The sequence below is a fragment of the Ranitomeya variabilis genome, chromosome 1 (assembly GCF_051348905.1).
Source record: "Ranitomeya variabilis isolate aRanVar5 chromosome 1, aRanVar5.hap1, whole genome shotgun sequence".
Taxonomy (NCBI): Eukaryota; Metazoa; Chordata; class Amphibia; order Anura; family Dendrobatidae; genus Ranitomeya; species Ranitomeya variabilis.
Genome location: NC_135232.1, coordinates 334,774,931 through 334,787,477, shown reverse-complemented (window position 1 = coordinate 334,787,477; position 12,547 = coordinate 334,774,931). Strand labels below are relative to the sequence as shown.

The 12,547-nt window shown below is 45.2% G+C and overlaps 1 protein-coding gene across 6 annotated transcripts in view; it reads left to right on the top strand.

The window, feature by feature from the left end:
- CARMIL3 (capping protein regulator and myosin 1 linker 3) overlaps positions 1-12,547 on the top strand; it is a 130,528-nt gene that overhangs the window by 95,699 nt on the left and 22,282 nt on the right. For all 6 annotated transcript variants that reach the window (XR_013224181.1, XM_077299197.1, XM_077299213.1 and 3 more), the window contains exons 21-23: positions 3,545-3,717; positions 6,061-6,129; positions 6,217-6,310. Coding sequence is in view for 5 of the 6 variants with exons in the window: in XM_077299197.1 (XP_077155312.1) it covers positions 3,545-3,717; positions 6,061-6,129; positions 6,217-6,310 (336 nt within the window). In the remaining variant the exon portion in view is untranslated. The remainder of the gene's footprint in view (positions 1-3,544; positions 3,718-6,060; positions 6,130-6,216; positions 6,311-12,547) is intronic.

Sequence of the window (12,547 nt, the reverse complement as noted above, 5' to 3'; positions counted from 1 at the left end):
GATCATAACACTAGCTACAGATATGTTGCTTTATTTTAAATCTAGGCTGGTTTTTAGATTTTTTACCTTTGTAGCAGTCTATTAAGAATTAATAAATAGTAATATATAAGATGACTATTTGCTTGTGGACACACATTTGTGTGGCTCGTAACAAGACAGGGCTATGACAACTGTGTTATAAGGATGGTTTCAGGTGAACATAATATGAGTGTATTTTTAACTATATTATGACTTCAGAGATCAGGGAGACTGACAGTCTAATGGCCTGAACTAATAGTATACCTTGGTTCTATGATGCTGATACTTTGGGTCATAAGAACTGCAGTTGGACTAATTTGCTGCTACAATACAGTTGTTGCAGTTGTTGGCCCTACCCTCATGAGCCAAGCACCCTCCTAGAAACTAAGCAATGGGAATTCCTGTTCAATAACCAAAAGCAGGGATATTTTGATTAATTGTATATTATTTATATTAATACAGAAAGTATCTGCAGCAGAAGATGGCCAGGTTTTGTCCGTGAAGCAATCGAAAAAGTAGTGAGAACCAGCATCAATGAATGAAACTACAAATTTTTATTTTTATTTTTTTTTGCTAATTTAAAAAGAATACATGGGCTATATATTCAAATACCAAAGACATGTGCAATTATGTTACGCATTTCAAGCTGTTCCAACCCTTAGTCATAAAGACTTCTATAACTAGTTAACTAGACTAAGGGCTGGAACAGCCTGAAACGTGGAACACATTGAATTTCTTTTTCATTTAAAAGAATACATGGGCCACATATGAAAACACCAGAGACATGTACCACTATGTTTCACATTTCAGGTTGTTCCAGCTCTTAGTCGTAGTTAACGTCCAGAAACAGGTAATAATTTATTACCAGCCTTTAATCATAGTAAACTGTGACTAAGGGCTGGAACAGCCAGAGATGCAAAACATTTCTTCTTAATTTATTCTTTAAAATTAAGAAGAAAGTTAAAACTCTTGGTTTCATTCATTGATACTGGCTCTCCCAGTGCAGTGTACTTAACTCCGCACAGTGGACAAGGTGTAGTGATGATGAGCCTACTGCACTTTTAGATGCGCATGATCAATGGTATAAGACAGCTCCCTGTTCCGTAATGGTATTCACTAGTATCTGCATCCTGAGGATGCAAATAACAGTAAAATTAAGACGCCAGGCAGGGTGTGGGTCAGTGGTGCGTGATGCCACTGTTTCCAGCCCTTTGGCTGTCATGCTTCATGAGCCATACAGGAAAAGCCAGAGGGTCACCTATGGCCCACAGATTGCATTTTGTGAAGGTCTGATGCAGATCGATGGCTAGTCCGTCTAGTCCAATCCCACAGAGAAGTTACTTTAGCTCGAGATTATTTTTAAATGTTAATGCTGGACACATTCAGAGGGCTTATGGAGTTCATGCATTGAAAAACAGCTGTTTTGGTGTCACAAAGGGACCTACACAATACTAGTGGCTATGGCTATACTAATGTTATGACTGATCAGTGTATATTTTTTCATAATAATAAATGTTTATATGCTTAATGCTATGTTTAAATTTAATGTTTTAATAATATTTACTGACATAAATCATTTATTTGCTGAAACCATAATACCCCCTTGAGATAAAAGTGAGGGATTAATGATTAAAATATTAGTGTATAAATATTCATAAATTAAAATGATACATCACAGAAAATGTCTGATTACAGAACTGTTCTTTGGTCAAGTAATCACAGATGCACTAGTATCATTGAGACTCGGAGGATCAGGTAATAAGTCTCCTGCCGAGATCCTCAACTAAAACTGTGGTCTGTGATTCATCGCCTTTTTGATGTGAAGTCTGTGATCGGAATGGTGACAGATGTAATTCCAGATTAAGAGATTCTCATGCTTTTCCTTCCAGTGTGCCCGCCATCTCCCAGGGTGAGATTAGAAATATTCCACTGCCTGTAAAGCATGTAAATCATTACTGCAGCTTGTAAATCCTGCCCCTGTGGAGAAAGCAGCTCTCCATATTTACTGAGTCATTCTCACAGTACCATTTGCAGCAGAATTTACCCCTGTATCATATTATATCTAAATAGCTAACAACTGGAATAATTATCATTTTTGGAGGAAAATAAATCAATGTATAATAAGAAGTTGTGCAATTTTGTGTTTCACTTCCTCACCATTTTCCTGACCCCTACCATGCTTCACTGAATGGCAGCACTATCATTAACAGAAAAAAAGACAGGTAGATTTGTGTAATATATATTTATGAAAGGATTTCTCTGCCACATTATTTCTGTGCTTTAAGATGGGCCCACTATGCTCTTAAAATGAAAAGTGTCCTCTACCAGTCTCCCCGTTTTCTGGAGAAAGTCATGTAACCACTGCAGTCAATCAGCTTCCTCAGATGGCTACAGCCTTCATATTTCATTTAAACAGAAGAAGCCACGTCGGCAGAATGTGGAAACTGCAGAAGATCAGTGGCTGCTGATTGGTTGTAGACGTCACATGATGTTGATGCCAGGAGATCATTAGGGGACCCACAGTACCAAGTGCAGAGGAGGTGCTACAATTCAGAAGATGAGTATAGTTATTTAGATTTATTACCCCACCATGGGCTGTTAACAATAACTTTAGGAGTGTCACACCAGGACAGAGAGATGCCCGGTGTGCGACGCAAAGGGAGAGGTGAGGACACATCAAAAGGGGAGCCCTGACAATACGGAATGGGGGGAGATGGTAACCCCTAAACACTCACCTAATGCTGAAACCTGCACTCTCTATCACCCTAGATGGGTCCTTTCCCCCCGTACGCCATCATGTGCCTAAGCCCAGGTCTAGACCTGGATAGTGTGAAGCAAGACACCAGTCTTACTACTATGATAAGACAACACAAGCAAAGAGACAAACGGAAAAAACCCATAAACAAATGTAACTCCACAGGTATCAAAAGGAACACAACAGCTTCTCCAGGAACACCAGCTCCAGAGAAGTAAGGCACAGGATAGAAGCTTTATAGCTGGCACAGGATAGAAGCTAGGACAGGGTTTAAATAATGAAAGAGGAGTAGTCCCAACTCCCAATAAGCACAGATGACACTGGAGTAAATGAAAAACTCAGCAGAGTTAAAACAAGGAATTCACAACCCTTTCCACTCCACAAAAAAACATAAACCTGTTTAACTCATGAATGGCCGTGTAGATACCAAGAGGTTAGTGAGTGATCATCTAACTGCTGTGATCTTCTAATCCCAGATGCACAACAGTCCCATCAGGGTGTGGCACATTCATGACAAGGAGACAATCACTTTAAATAGACTAAATTGATAATAAAGTATGTAAAGATTACAGAAGACAATGGTTAAAATAGTATAAAAAATAGTATAAAACATAGCCATATATTTGTAATCTTTTGTGATGAATGCACCTCTGTGCTCTGAAATATTACAAAGATGTCAATCCTGATTTCAACACACAAGGCATTAAAACAGAACAATATAGAATATAAGGGATTATTTACATCCTGACATGTCCTCTCTGTTTCTCCCAGTGCCTCCAGTCTTTGTCTCTGGCAGACTCTCGCTTGAAGTCCCGCACATGTATTGTTTTGAATGCTCTGGGGAGTAACACATCTCTTCAGGAGCTGGATATCAGCGGTAATGGGATGTCTGACATTGGTGCCAAGATGCTAGGAAAAACCCTGCAGATAAATAGTACATTGCGGTGAGTGTACAGAGATCCTACTTGTATTACTGTTACATTGTCTGGGATACTCTGCAATATAAAGAAACAAAACTATAATACCATGGTTGAAGTATGCATAAAAAAACATAAGAAACCCTACATGAAACAAAAAAGGAAAAATTGCATCTTTTGGAATACTTTATACCATTAACAACCATGCTGGGCATAAACAAATGGTATATTTAGCCCAAATTATTTTATTTCAAATTACAGGGGTTTGGGAATAAGTATTTGATACACTGCCAATTTTGCAAGTTTTCCCAGCTACAAAGAATGGAGAGGTCTGTAATTTTAATCGTAGGTACACTTAAACTGTGAGATACAGAATCTAAAAAAAAAATCCAGAAAATCACATTGTATGATTATTATATAATTAATTTGCATTTATTGCATGAAATAAGTATTTGATACAATAGAAAACCAGAACTTACTATTTGGTACAGAAACCTTTGTTTGCAATTACAGAGATCAGATGTTTCCTGTAGTTCTTGACCAAGTTTATACACACTGCAGCAGGGATTTTGGCCTACTCCTCCATACAGATATTCTCCAGATCTTTCAGGTTTTGGGGCTATCACTGGGAAACATTGAGTTTCAGCAACCATCAAAGATTTTCTATTGGGTTCAGGTCTTGAGACTGTCTTGGAGACTGACCTTGAAATGCTTCTTAGTGAGCCACTCCTTAGTTGCCATAGCTGTGTCTTTAGGGTAATTGTCCTGCTGGAAGACTCTGCCATGACCTATCTTCAATGCTCTTACTGAGGGAAGGAGGTTGTTGGCCAAAATCTAGCAATATATAACCCCATTCATTCTCACTTCAATAAAGTGAAGTTGTCTCCTTTACAGAAAAGCACCCCCAAAGTGAAAGTATGATGTTTCCCCCACCATGCTTTACGGTTGGGACAGTGTTCTTGGGTTGAACTCATTCTTTTCCCTCCAAACACAGCAAGTGGAGTTGATACCAAAAAGTTCTATTTTGGTCTCATCTGACCACATGACCTTCTCCCATTCCCCCCGGATCATCCAGAGGGTCATTGGCGATTTTCAAACGGGCATGGACATGTGCTGGTGTGAGCAGGGGGACCTTACCTGCCCTGCAGGATTTTAATCCATGACAGCATAGTGCATTACTAACAGTAATGTTTGAGACTGTGGTCCCAGCTCTGTTTAGGTTATTGACCAGGTCCTCCCGTGTAGTTCTGGGCTTATTCCTCATCCTTCTCAGAACTACAGACCTCTCCATTCTTTGTAGGATGTAAAACTTCCAAAATCGGCAGTGTATCAAATACTTATTTTCCCCACTATATAAGACACACAAGTCTTTAAAAGTAAAGAAGGCAAAGTGCTGCTTAATATGCAGGGATGCATAAATAGAACATTCCAGTGCATGCAGGTATCATCATAGCATTTTGGGTAACACGATATAATGGTCATAGTGAAAAAGATGTAAAGAGATAGTCCCCTGTATAATAACAATTAGTGATGAGCGAATATACTCGTTACTCGAGATTTCCCGAGCACGCTCAGGTGACCTCCGAGTATTTTTTAGTGCTCTGAGATTTAGTTTTCCTCACCTCAGCTGAATGATTTACATCTGTTAGCCAGCTTGATTACATGTGGGGATTCCCTAGCAACCAGGCAACCCCCACATGTACTTATGCTGGCTAACAGATGTAAATCATTCAGCTGCAGCGAAGAAAACTAAATCTCTAAATCGAGCACTAAAAAATACTCGGAGGTCACCTGAGCGTGCTCGGGAAATCTCGAGTAACGAGTATATTCGCTCATCACTAATAACAATCTCTAGTGTGCAAAAGAGAACATAGATGCTTGCAAGCAGTATGACTGGGTTCAGCACATCCCTGCCTTCCTTAGTTCTAGCGATATTATTCTTTATTGTGTTTATGATACAGTATATGTATAAAGTAGAGCTCTCCTATGGACTGGATTTAAAGTCTTTTTAAGTGAACCTGTCACCAGGTTTGACCGATAAGAGATATGGCCATCACCTATCAGGGCTGATATACAGCATTCTATAATGCTGTATATCTGCCCCCAACCTGACCTGCAAGAGAAGAAAAATAACTTTTCCTATGGGGCGGTCCGGTCCGATGGGTGTCGGTGGTCTTTGTCTGGCGCCTCCCTACTTCTTAGGATCCCCATCCTCCTGCTTGCTCCTACTAGACCAATAACTTCGTTCAGCTATAACGAAATGTCTATATTTGCCTTCAGTATGCTCGGCAATATCAGAACTTTCTACGTTTCTGCTGTACATGCACTGTGTATATAGTGTTTGCTACTACACCATTGCTTTGCTTTCAGGTCAGTTCTATGGGACAGGAATGCTGTTTCAGCTTCTGGATTTATGGATGTAGCTCGAGCTCTTGAGAAGTAAGTTAGCAACAGAACATTGTCACCTACATTTATTTTTCTACTTGTGATTTGTGTCTCACATAATGCAACTCTGATATCACGCAGGAATAGAACCCTACGCTTCATGTCCTTTCCTGTTGGCGACATTTGCCAGGCATACCAGAGACACCCTGAGAGAGCTGAAAGTGCCTGGAGGAAGGTAACAGACAGGAATAGGTTGGATAGATAGATAGATAGATAGATAGATAGATAGATAGATAGATAGATAGATACGCTACCATTATCTATACAACTATTGTTCAAATACACTATGTGGTCAAGTCAGAGCTATAAAAATGATTTTTTTTCCTGGGCAAAGATTTTGTGTGATCTGCCCACATGTGAAAACACATGTAGCTAATCCCCCTGTGCTGAGATATAAACTGCTATACTCTCCACATACCCAACTGCACTATATTACACACATACACAGTACCTATACACATATATAGATACACAAACATACAAGTTGCAGACACATAACATACACATATCCATATGCATTACCCACACATACATAAACAATACACAAAACACACATACTGTACATACACACATTTAGATTCATACATATTGCAAATACATGCATACATTTCGAACACACGTGTACTTATACACATAAATATGAAATATACAAAACACACATACTCATATACATGACCGCGTATCGCCAAGACAGGGTCTTCTCCGTACCCAATCCTCCTAACCCCATACCCTGCCCCATTTACTACTCCGCCTGCCAACTGAAAATTAAAACGAAACACATGAATTTCTTTGGATAAGTTGGCCACAGCGGCCGTTTTATTAAACAAACAATTACATGAATAACAACATGTATACCATTGCTTATGTAAAAAACCTTGAGGGGAGGGTTCTTGGAGCTAGGAAAATCTGGCTCAAAAATAGGCATAAAGCCACCACAAAATTTAAAACCAAACACTTTTTTACCCTCAGCCGTAACCACCAGCTCGAGGGCACCATGTAACCCATTTCGGGCAAACCAAACCCCAAAGCTCCCGAGGTAAACTCCCCGTCCAGAGCCCGTAAACAAAAGCCAGATCAACCCCATAAAACGTCATCATCAACTCTAAGAACCCCACCCCCTGCCACACACGAACAGCCCTGACCACCTCAGGCTCGTGAGTGCCCCACCACCGCCATAGCTCTTTCTATTCCTTCCTGTAGACTGAGAGCCCACAAATCCATACCTATATCATTGAGATGCACTCCATCATCCCTCCAAAAATTGCCAATCCCAGACTCCAGTTCAAAATGTCTCACGGCGATACCCCCGTTCCGGGACACAAAACTCGCCACCGCTCTAATCAGCTTCACCCTGGCCCTGTTAACCCCTTTATGAGAACGTGCATCCCGCCACCGCCGATGAGGCACAATGTCTGACCAAACCGTCAAAACACAGGAAAGGATACCCACAATCTCAAAAAATCGAAACGGATATCCCGAATCAATTCCCTCACTGGTCTTGTTCCCAAATCATTTCCTCCGAGATGAACCACCACTATGTCTGGGGGTCAATCCAGACTAGCGGCGTTAGAAAATTCCGACAACAACCTCCCCCACAACATACCCCGAAAACCCAACCATCTAATAACCACGGCATCTCGGCCAAAACCTAATTGTCTACCATTCGGCCTAGCATCCGCCCGAAGAGCACCCCAGTGAACGAATGAATGTCTGACAATCCAGGCCAGGAGGGGGGTTCGACCTGGAAAACATAACAACAATTAACACCAGGCCATAACTCGCCCCCAGTACCCTTGACTTAATGTCTAACATAAGACAGATAACGAGTCGAACTCCATCTGCCTATTCTCTTGATCACGTCCGAGCCCAAGCCCAAACCATCGGCTTCGGACGCAGCGCCAATTCAAAACGAATGCGACCCAAAATTCTCTGGGTTAACACCCAGCAATCCCAAGCCTTTTTTTAATATAGCCGTAAATTGAAAGCGCGACAAAAAGTCCCCTTTCTGGTGTTGCAACAAAGGGCCTGCCCTCACCGGCCACAAACTCCAGTAAGCTTCCAAACAATGTTGCGGGCACATCCCGCTACCGCCGACTCTTCCCAGCACCACCCGCTTACCCCTACCGAGCTGATCAGTCTTAGAACGCCTGATCCAAAAAACAATACCTCCCGCCCAAAAATCGACATCTTCCGCTAAAAGACCACCCGCCTTATCTTTGTTCGGGGAAACCAACTCCCCCAAACTCAAAGCCCCAAAAAACGCTAAAGAAAAGGCTAGCCGAAAAAGTAACACCTCAAACTGGGAACTACAAATAACACCCAAGACCTCACCCAACCGTTCCAGCATCCCAAAAGAAATGGGCCTACGCTTATCAAAAGACACATTGCCTTTTCAAAAACCCTTCAAAGCCTGCCTTATCACAAAATCCTTTGTCACATCAACCAAGCCTTGCAGCCGAAAACCGAAAGCCAAACCCGCAATGACTTTGTTTAACCTCGACACGGACCATCCCCATTCAGACGCCTTACCTATCGATGCCAACAACGCCATAGTCCTATCACCGTCAGACTCCACCGAGCCGCATTGGACCAACCAATCTTCCCACATATCCCATGCCGCTTCATAATCTGACCATGTCCGGCTCGAAACAGACGCCTGGATCAACCAACCTCCCCGTCCGCAACAATCTGCCACAGATGCGAAGGACATCCCGCTCCTGTAGCCTCTGAATTTGGTGCCAACTCCCGGAATCGTTCCCACTGCAAACGAGACAAAGCATCGGCTATAGAGTTTTGAACATCTGGCACATGCACAGCCGAAATCCAAGCATTCAATTCCAAGCACATCAACACCAACTCCCTGACCAACCTAATCACCGGGGGAAGAAGAAGATAGGCTGTTAATTACTGACACCACGCTCAAGTTATCACAATGAAAGCATACACGTCGGTCCTTAAATTGTCGCCACAAATAAACACTGACACCACGATTGGGAACAACTCCAACAATGCCAAAATCTTGGTAAGCCCGTTTTTCCGCCACTCTTCCGGCCACACCCCGACACTCCATTTACCTCCGCAATAGGCACCGTAACCAACTCCTCCCGCTGCGTCCGTATAAATTTCGCAATCAAAGGCATTCAAATCCTCCTGCTGAATCAACGCCCTGCCGTTATAATTTTCCAAGAAACGCTGCCAAACGAGCAAATCTTCCCTATGCTTTCTACTCAAGCGGATGAAATGATGAGGCGCACGAACTCCCGCCGTCGCTCTGGACAATCTACGGCAAAAATCCTGCCCATAGGCATGGTACGGCACGCACGCAAAATTCAGGCGACCCAGCAACGACTGCAACTCCTTCAACGTCGTTTTACGCAATTTCCTGATTCTAAGCACCTCCTGCTTAAGCAACAACAACTTGTCATCAGGCAACCTACACTCCATTTTTACTGAATCAATAAGAATCCCGAGAAAACTTAAATCCATGCAGGGGCCCTCTGTTTTTTCCTGCGCCAAAGGGACACCGAAATGCCCAGCCACCCATTCCATGGTAGCCAGTAAATTTCCACATACAGCAGAGTCCGGAGGACCCACAAACAAAAAATCATCCAAGTAATGAATGACTGAGGGAACATCAGAAACGTCTCTAACAACCCATTCAAGAAAAGTACTGAAAGTCTCGAACAACGAACAAGAAATCGAGCAGCCCATAGGCAAACACCTGTCTAAATAAAATTCCCCTTTCCAACAGCAACCCAATAAAGGAATGCTCTCCGGGTGCACCGGCAGTAGCTGAAAGGCTGACTCAATATCTGTCTTTGCCAGAAAAGCCCCCGCCCCGTACACACAAACCCACTGCACCGCCGCGTCAAATGACGTGTATACCACAGAGCATAATTCCTCCGCGATGCCATCATTCACAGAGCATCCTTTGGGGTATGACAAATGCTGAATTAAACAAAACTTATTCAGCTCCTTCTTGGGTACCACTCCCAACGGCGAAACAATCACCCCTTCCATGGGCAACGAACTAAACGGCCCCGCCATTCTCCCCAGCTCCGCCTCTTACGCTAACTTATCCGTAACCATATTCGCATGCAAACTCGCTGACCTCAAGTTTTTCGTAGAAAAGGGGACCACATGAGTCGGGCGAGGAATCCTAAAACCTTCAGCAAAACCGTCCCTAATGACCACCGCCTTCAACCGGTCCAGATATCTACTTAGATAGGGGGCCATCTTTTGAAGCCTCACTGGCGTCACCCCCATGACCGCTACCCACTGATGGCTTGCCCCTTGCTTTTTTTAAACATTTTGAAGACCCATGTGAGGCCCCGTTACAATGGGAGCATACGTGCTTGAACTTGCAGGTACTGCCATACTTGCACTGGCCATCATTAAATTGCCAACACGTACCCGCTTTTTCCTTTGCCCCCTGTGACCCCTGTCCTCCTCCTCCCCCTTGTCCTGACTGCTGGCTGCTACCCCCCCCCCCCCCCGCCCCCCTGAAAGGACTGCCCGTACCGCACTGGAGCTATCACCTTCAATCACAATCCAATATCCTTTTGATCCCATTTAATCTCGGACCTAACCGCCTTCCGCTGCCTAAATTGCTCGTCGTAGCCCAGCCAAGCTTGGCCCCCATACGTACGATGTGCTTTCCCAATGGAATCGAGGTAACAAAAAAGGCCCGAGCAATTTTCTGGGAATTTTTCTCCTATCACACTGGCCAAGATAGCAAAAGCCTGTTGCCAATTTACGAACGTCTGCGGAATCAGGCGCCAACGTCTCTTTTCCTCCTTCTTCCCTTTGTCCAAGTGAATTTTTTCCAAAGGGAGGAGGGAGAAAATCTCCACGTATTCGTCCTTCCAAATCCTCTCCTTCACCTCTTTCTTTAAATGGGCACCGAGGGGACCCTCAAAACACACGAAAACCTCCCCTTTCGCCCTATCGTCTAATTTCACCTCATCCCTCCTGCTTTGAACTGACACCGACACCCCAGCTGCCTGCGCCGACGCCGCACCACCAGACCTCACTATCTCGCCAGCGCCCCCACCTGCTGCGTTACCAAAATCCGTCAACCAAGCCCCCGAAGGTGACACCCCCATGATATCTGCCGCACCACCATCCAATCTCCTCAAAATATGCGACATGCCCGCCAAAAGCTCTCTAACCCCAGGGAACCCTGAATTAGCATCCCCTACCCGCTCCACTAACCCCGCTCCACCCGGCACCGGTAAAACACTAGACATATACTCACGAGGCTGCGCGGGTGCTGTGTTCCCACCAGCCGTGTCTCCTGAATCCCGCTGCACACCATCGTCTGGATGATCGCTCCCCGATCCGGAGTCGTCGCTTCCACTTTGCTGCCCCAGGCCCGTGCCCCTGGCCTCCACGTCACCAGGGGGGACCGAGACTGGTGAAACGTTCCATTCGCTTGACCTCCTGGTGGATCGGGACCTATCGGCTGTCAGTAGTCCTCTGCGGTCTCCAGCCGGACTGGCCCCGCCGGCACCCGCAACACGACCTCCACGTCCCGAGCCCTGCTGAAGTGCCGCGTTCAGCTTGCCCGTCGCCCTGCTCTGCCGACCGGTTACACTGCCAGGCCCACCTGAGGACCGTGATCCTGGTGCGCCCGCCTCTGCACGTCCAGCCACGGAATTCCTGGTCCCTGGTGTAACTGCTGGGCTCATCAAAGGCTCTGCCGCCGCTGCCTGCGCTGTACTTCAGCGGGTCCTGGATCCACTAGAGGGCGCTACCACTCCGTCGCGCCCAGGACTATGCCACACTTCCTGATAGAGCCGCCGGGTGGATTCCTGCCGGAGGGGGGAGTGGGTGTGGTGATCGCGCCGCGTCCCACAGCCCCCGCAGGGTCCCCGGAGGGGCTCCGCGGTCTGCGTCTGCCGCGCAGTGCCATGTCGGGCGACAACCTCTCCGGTGGCCTCGTCCTCCTGGTCCTGCTGCCCCGGCTCCCGCTGTCACCAAGCAGCCTGGAGAGCTGCTCCTCCAACCATCCGTCGCTCCTGGACCGTGCTTCCCTGTGCAGCTGCGCTACGAGGCCGTCGACCGATGACATGGTAAGCCCTGCTTGTGTGACAGGTCTTCTCTCCTCCTCAGACACCGCACTAATGAATTCTTCCCGCACTTTTCCAGCCCCCGCCTCCTTGTGCCACCAAAAAACGCCCCCCCATTCAAAAATCCCACCAATCCCGTAACAATCCCTGTTATTATTCAAACTACAAACCCCTCCTCTCGGCAACGCAGTCATGTGGGGGCTTCCATCAAGCTGCGCCCATTACAGCCCCCCCTCTTAACCAATGCACGAAACACACACATATTCATACCCATCATTAATCACTCAAACATACACATTACACATAGATACACACATTTACATTCATAGATATTACAAATA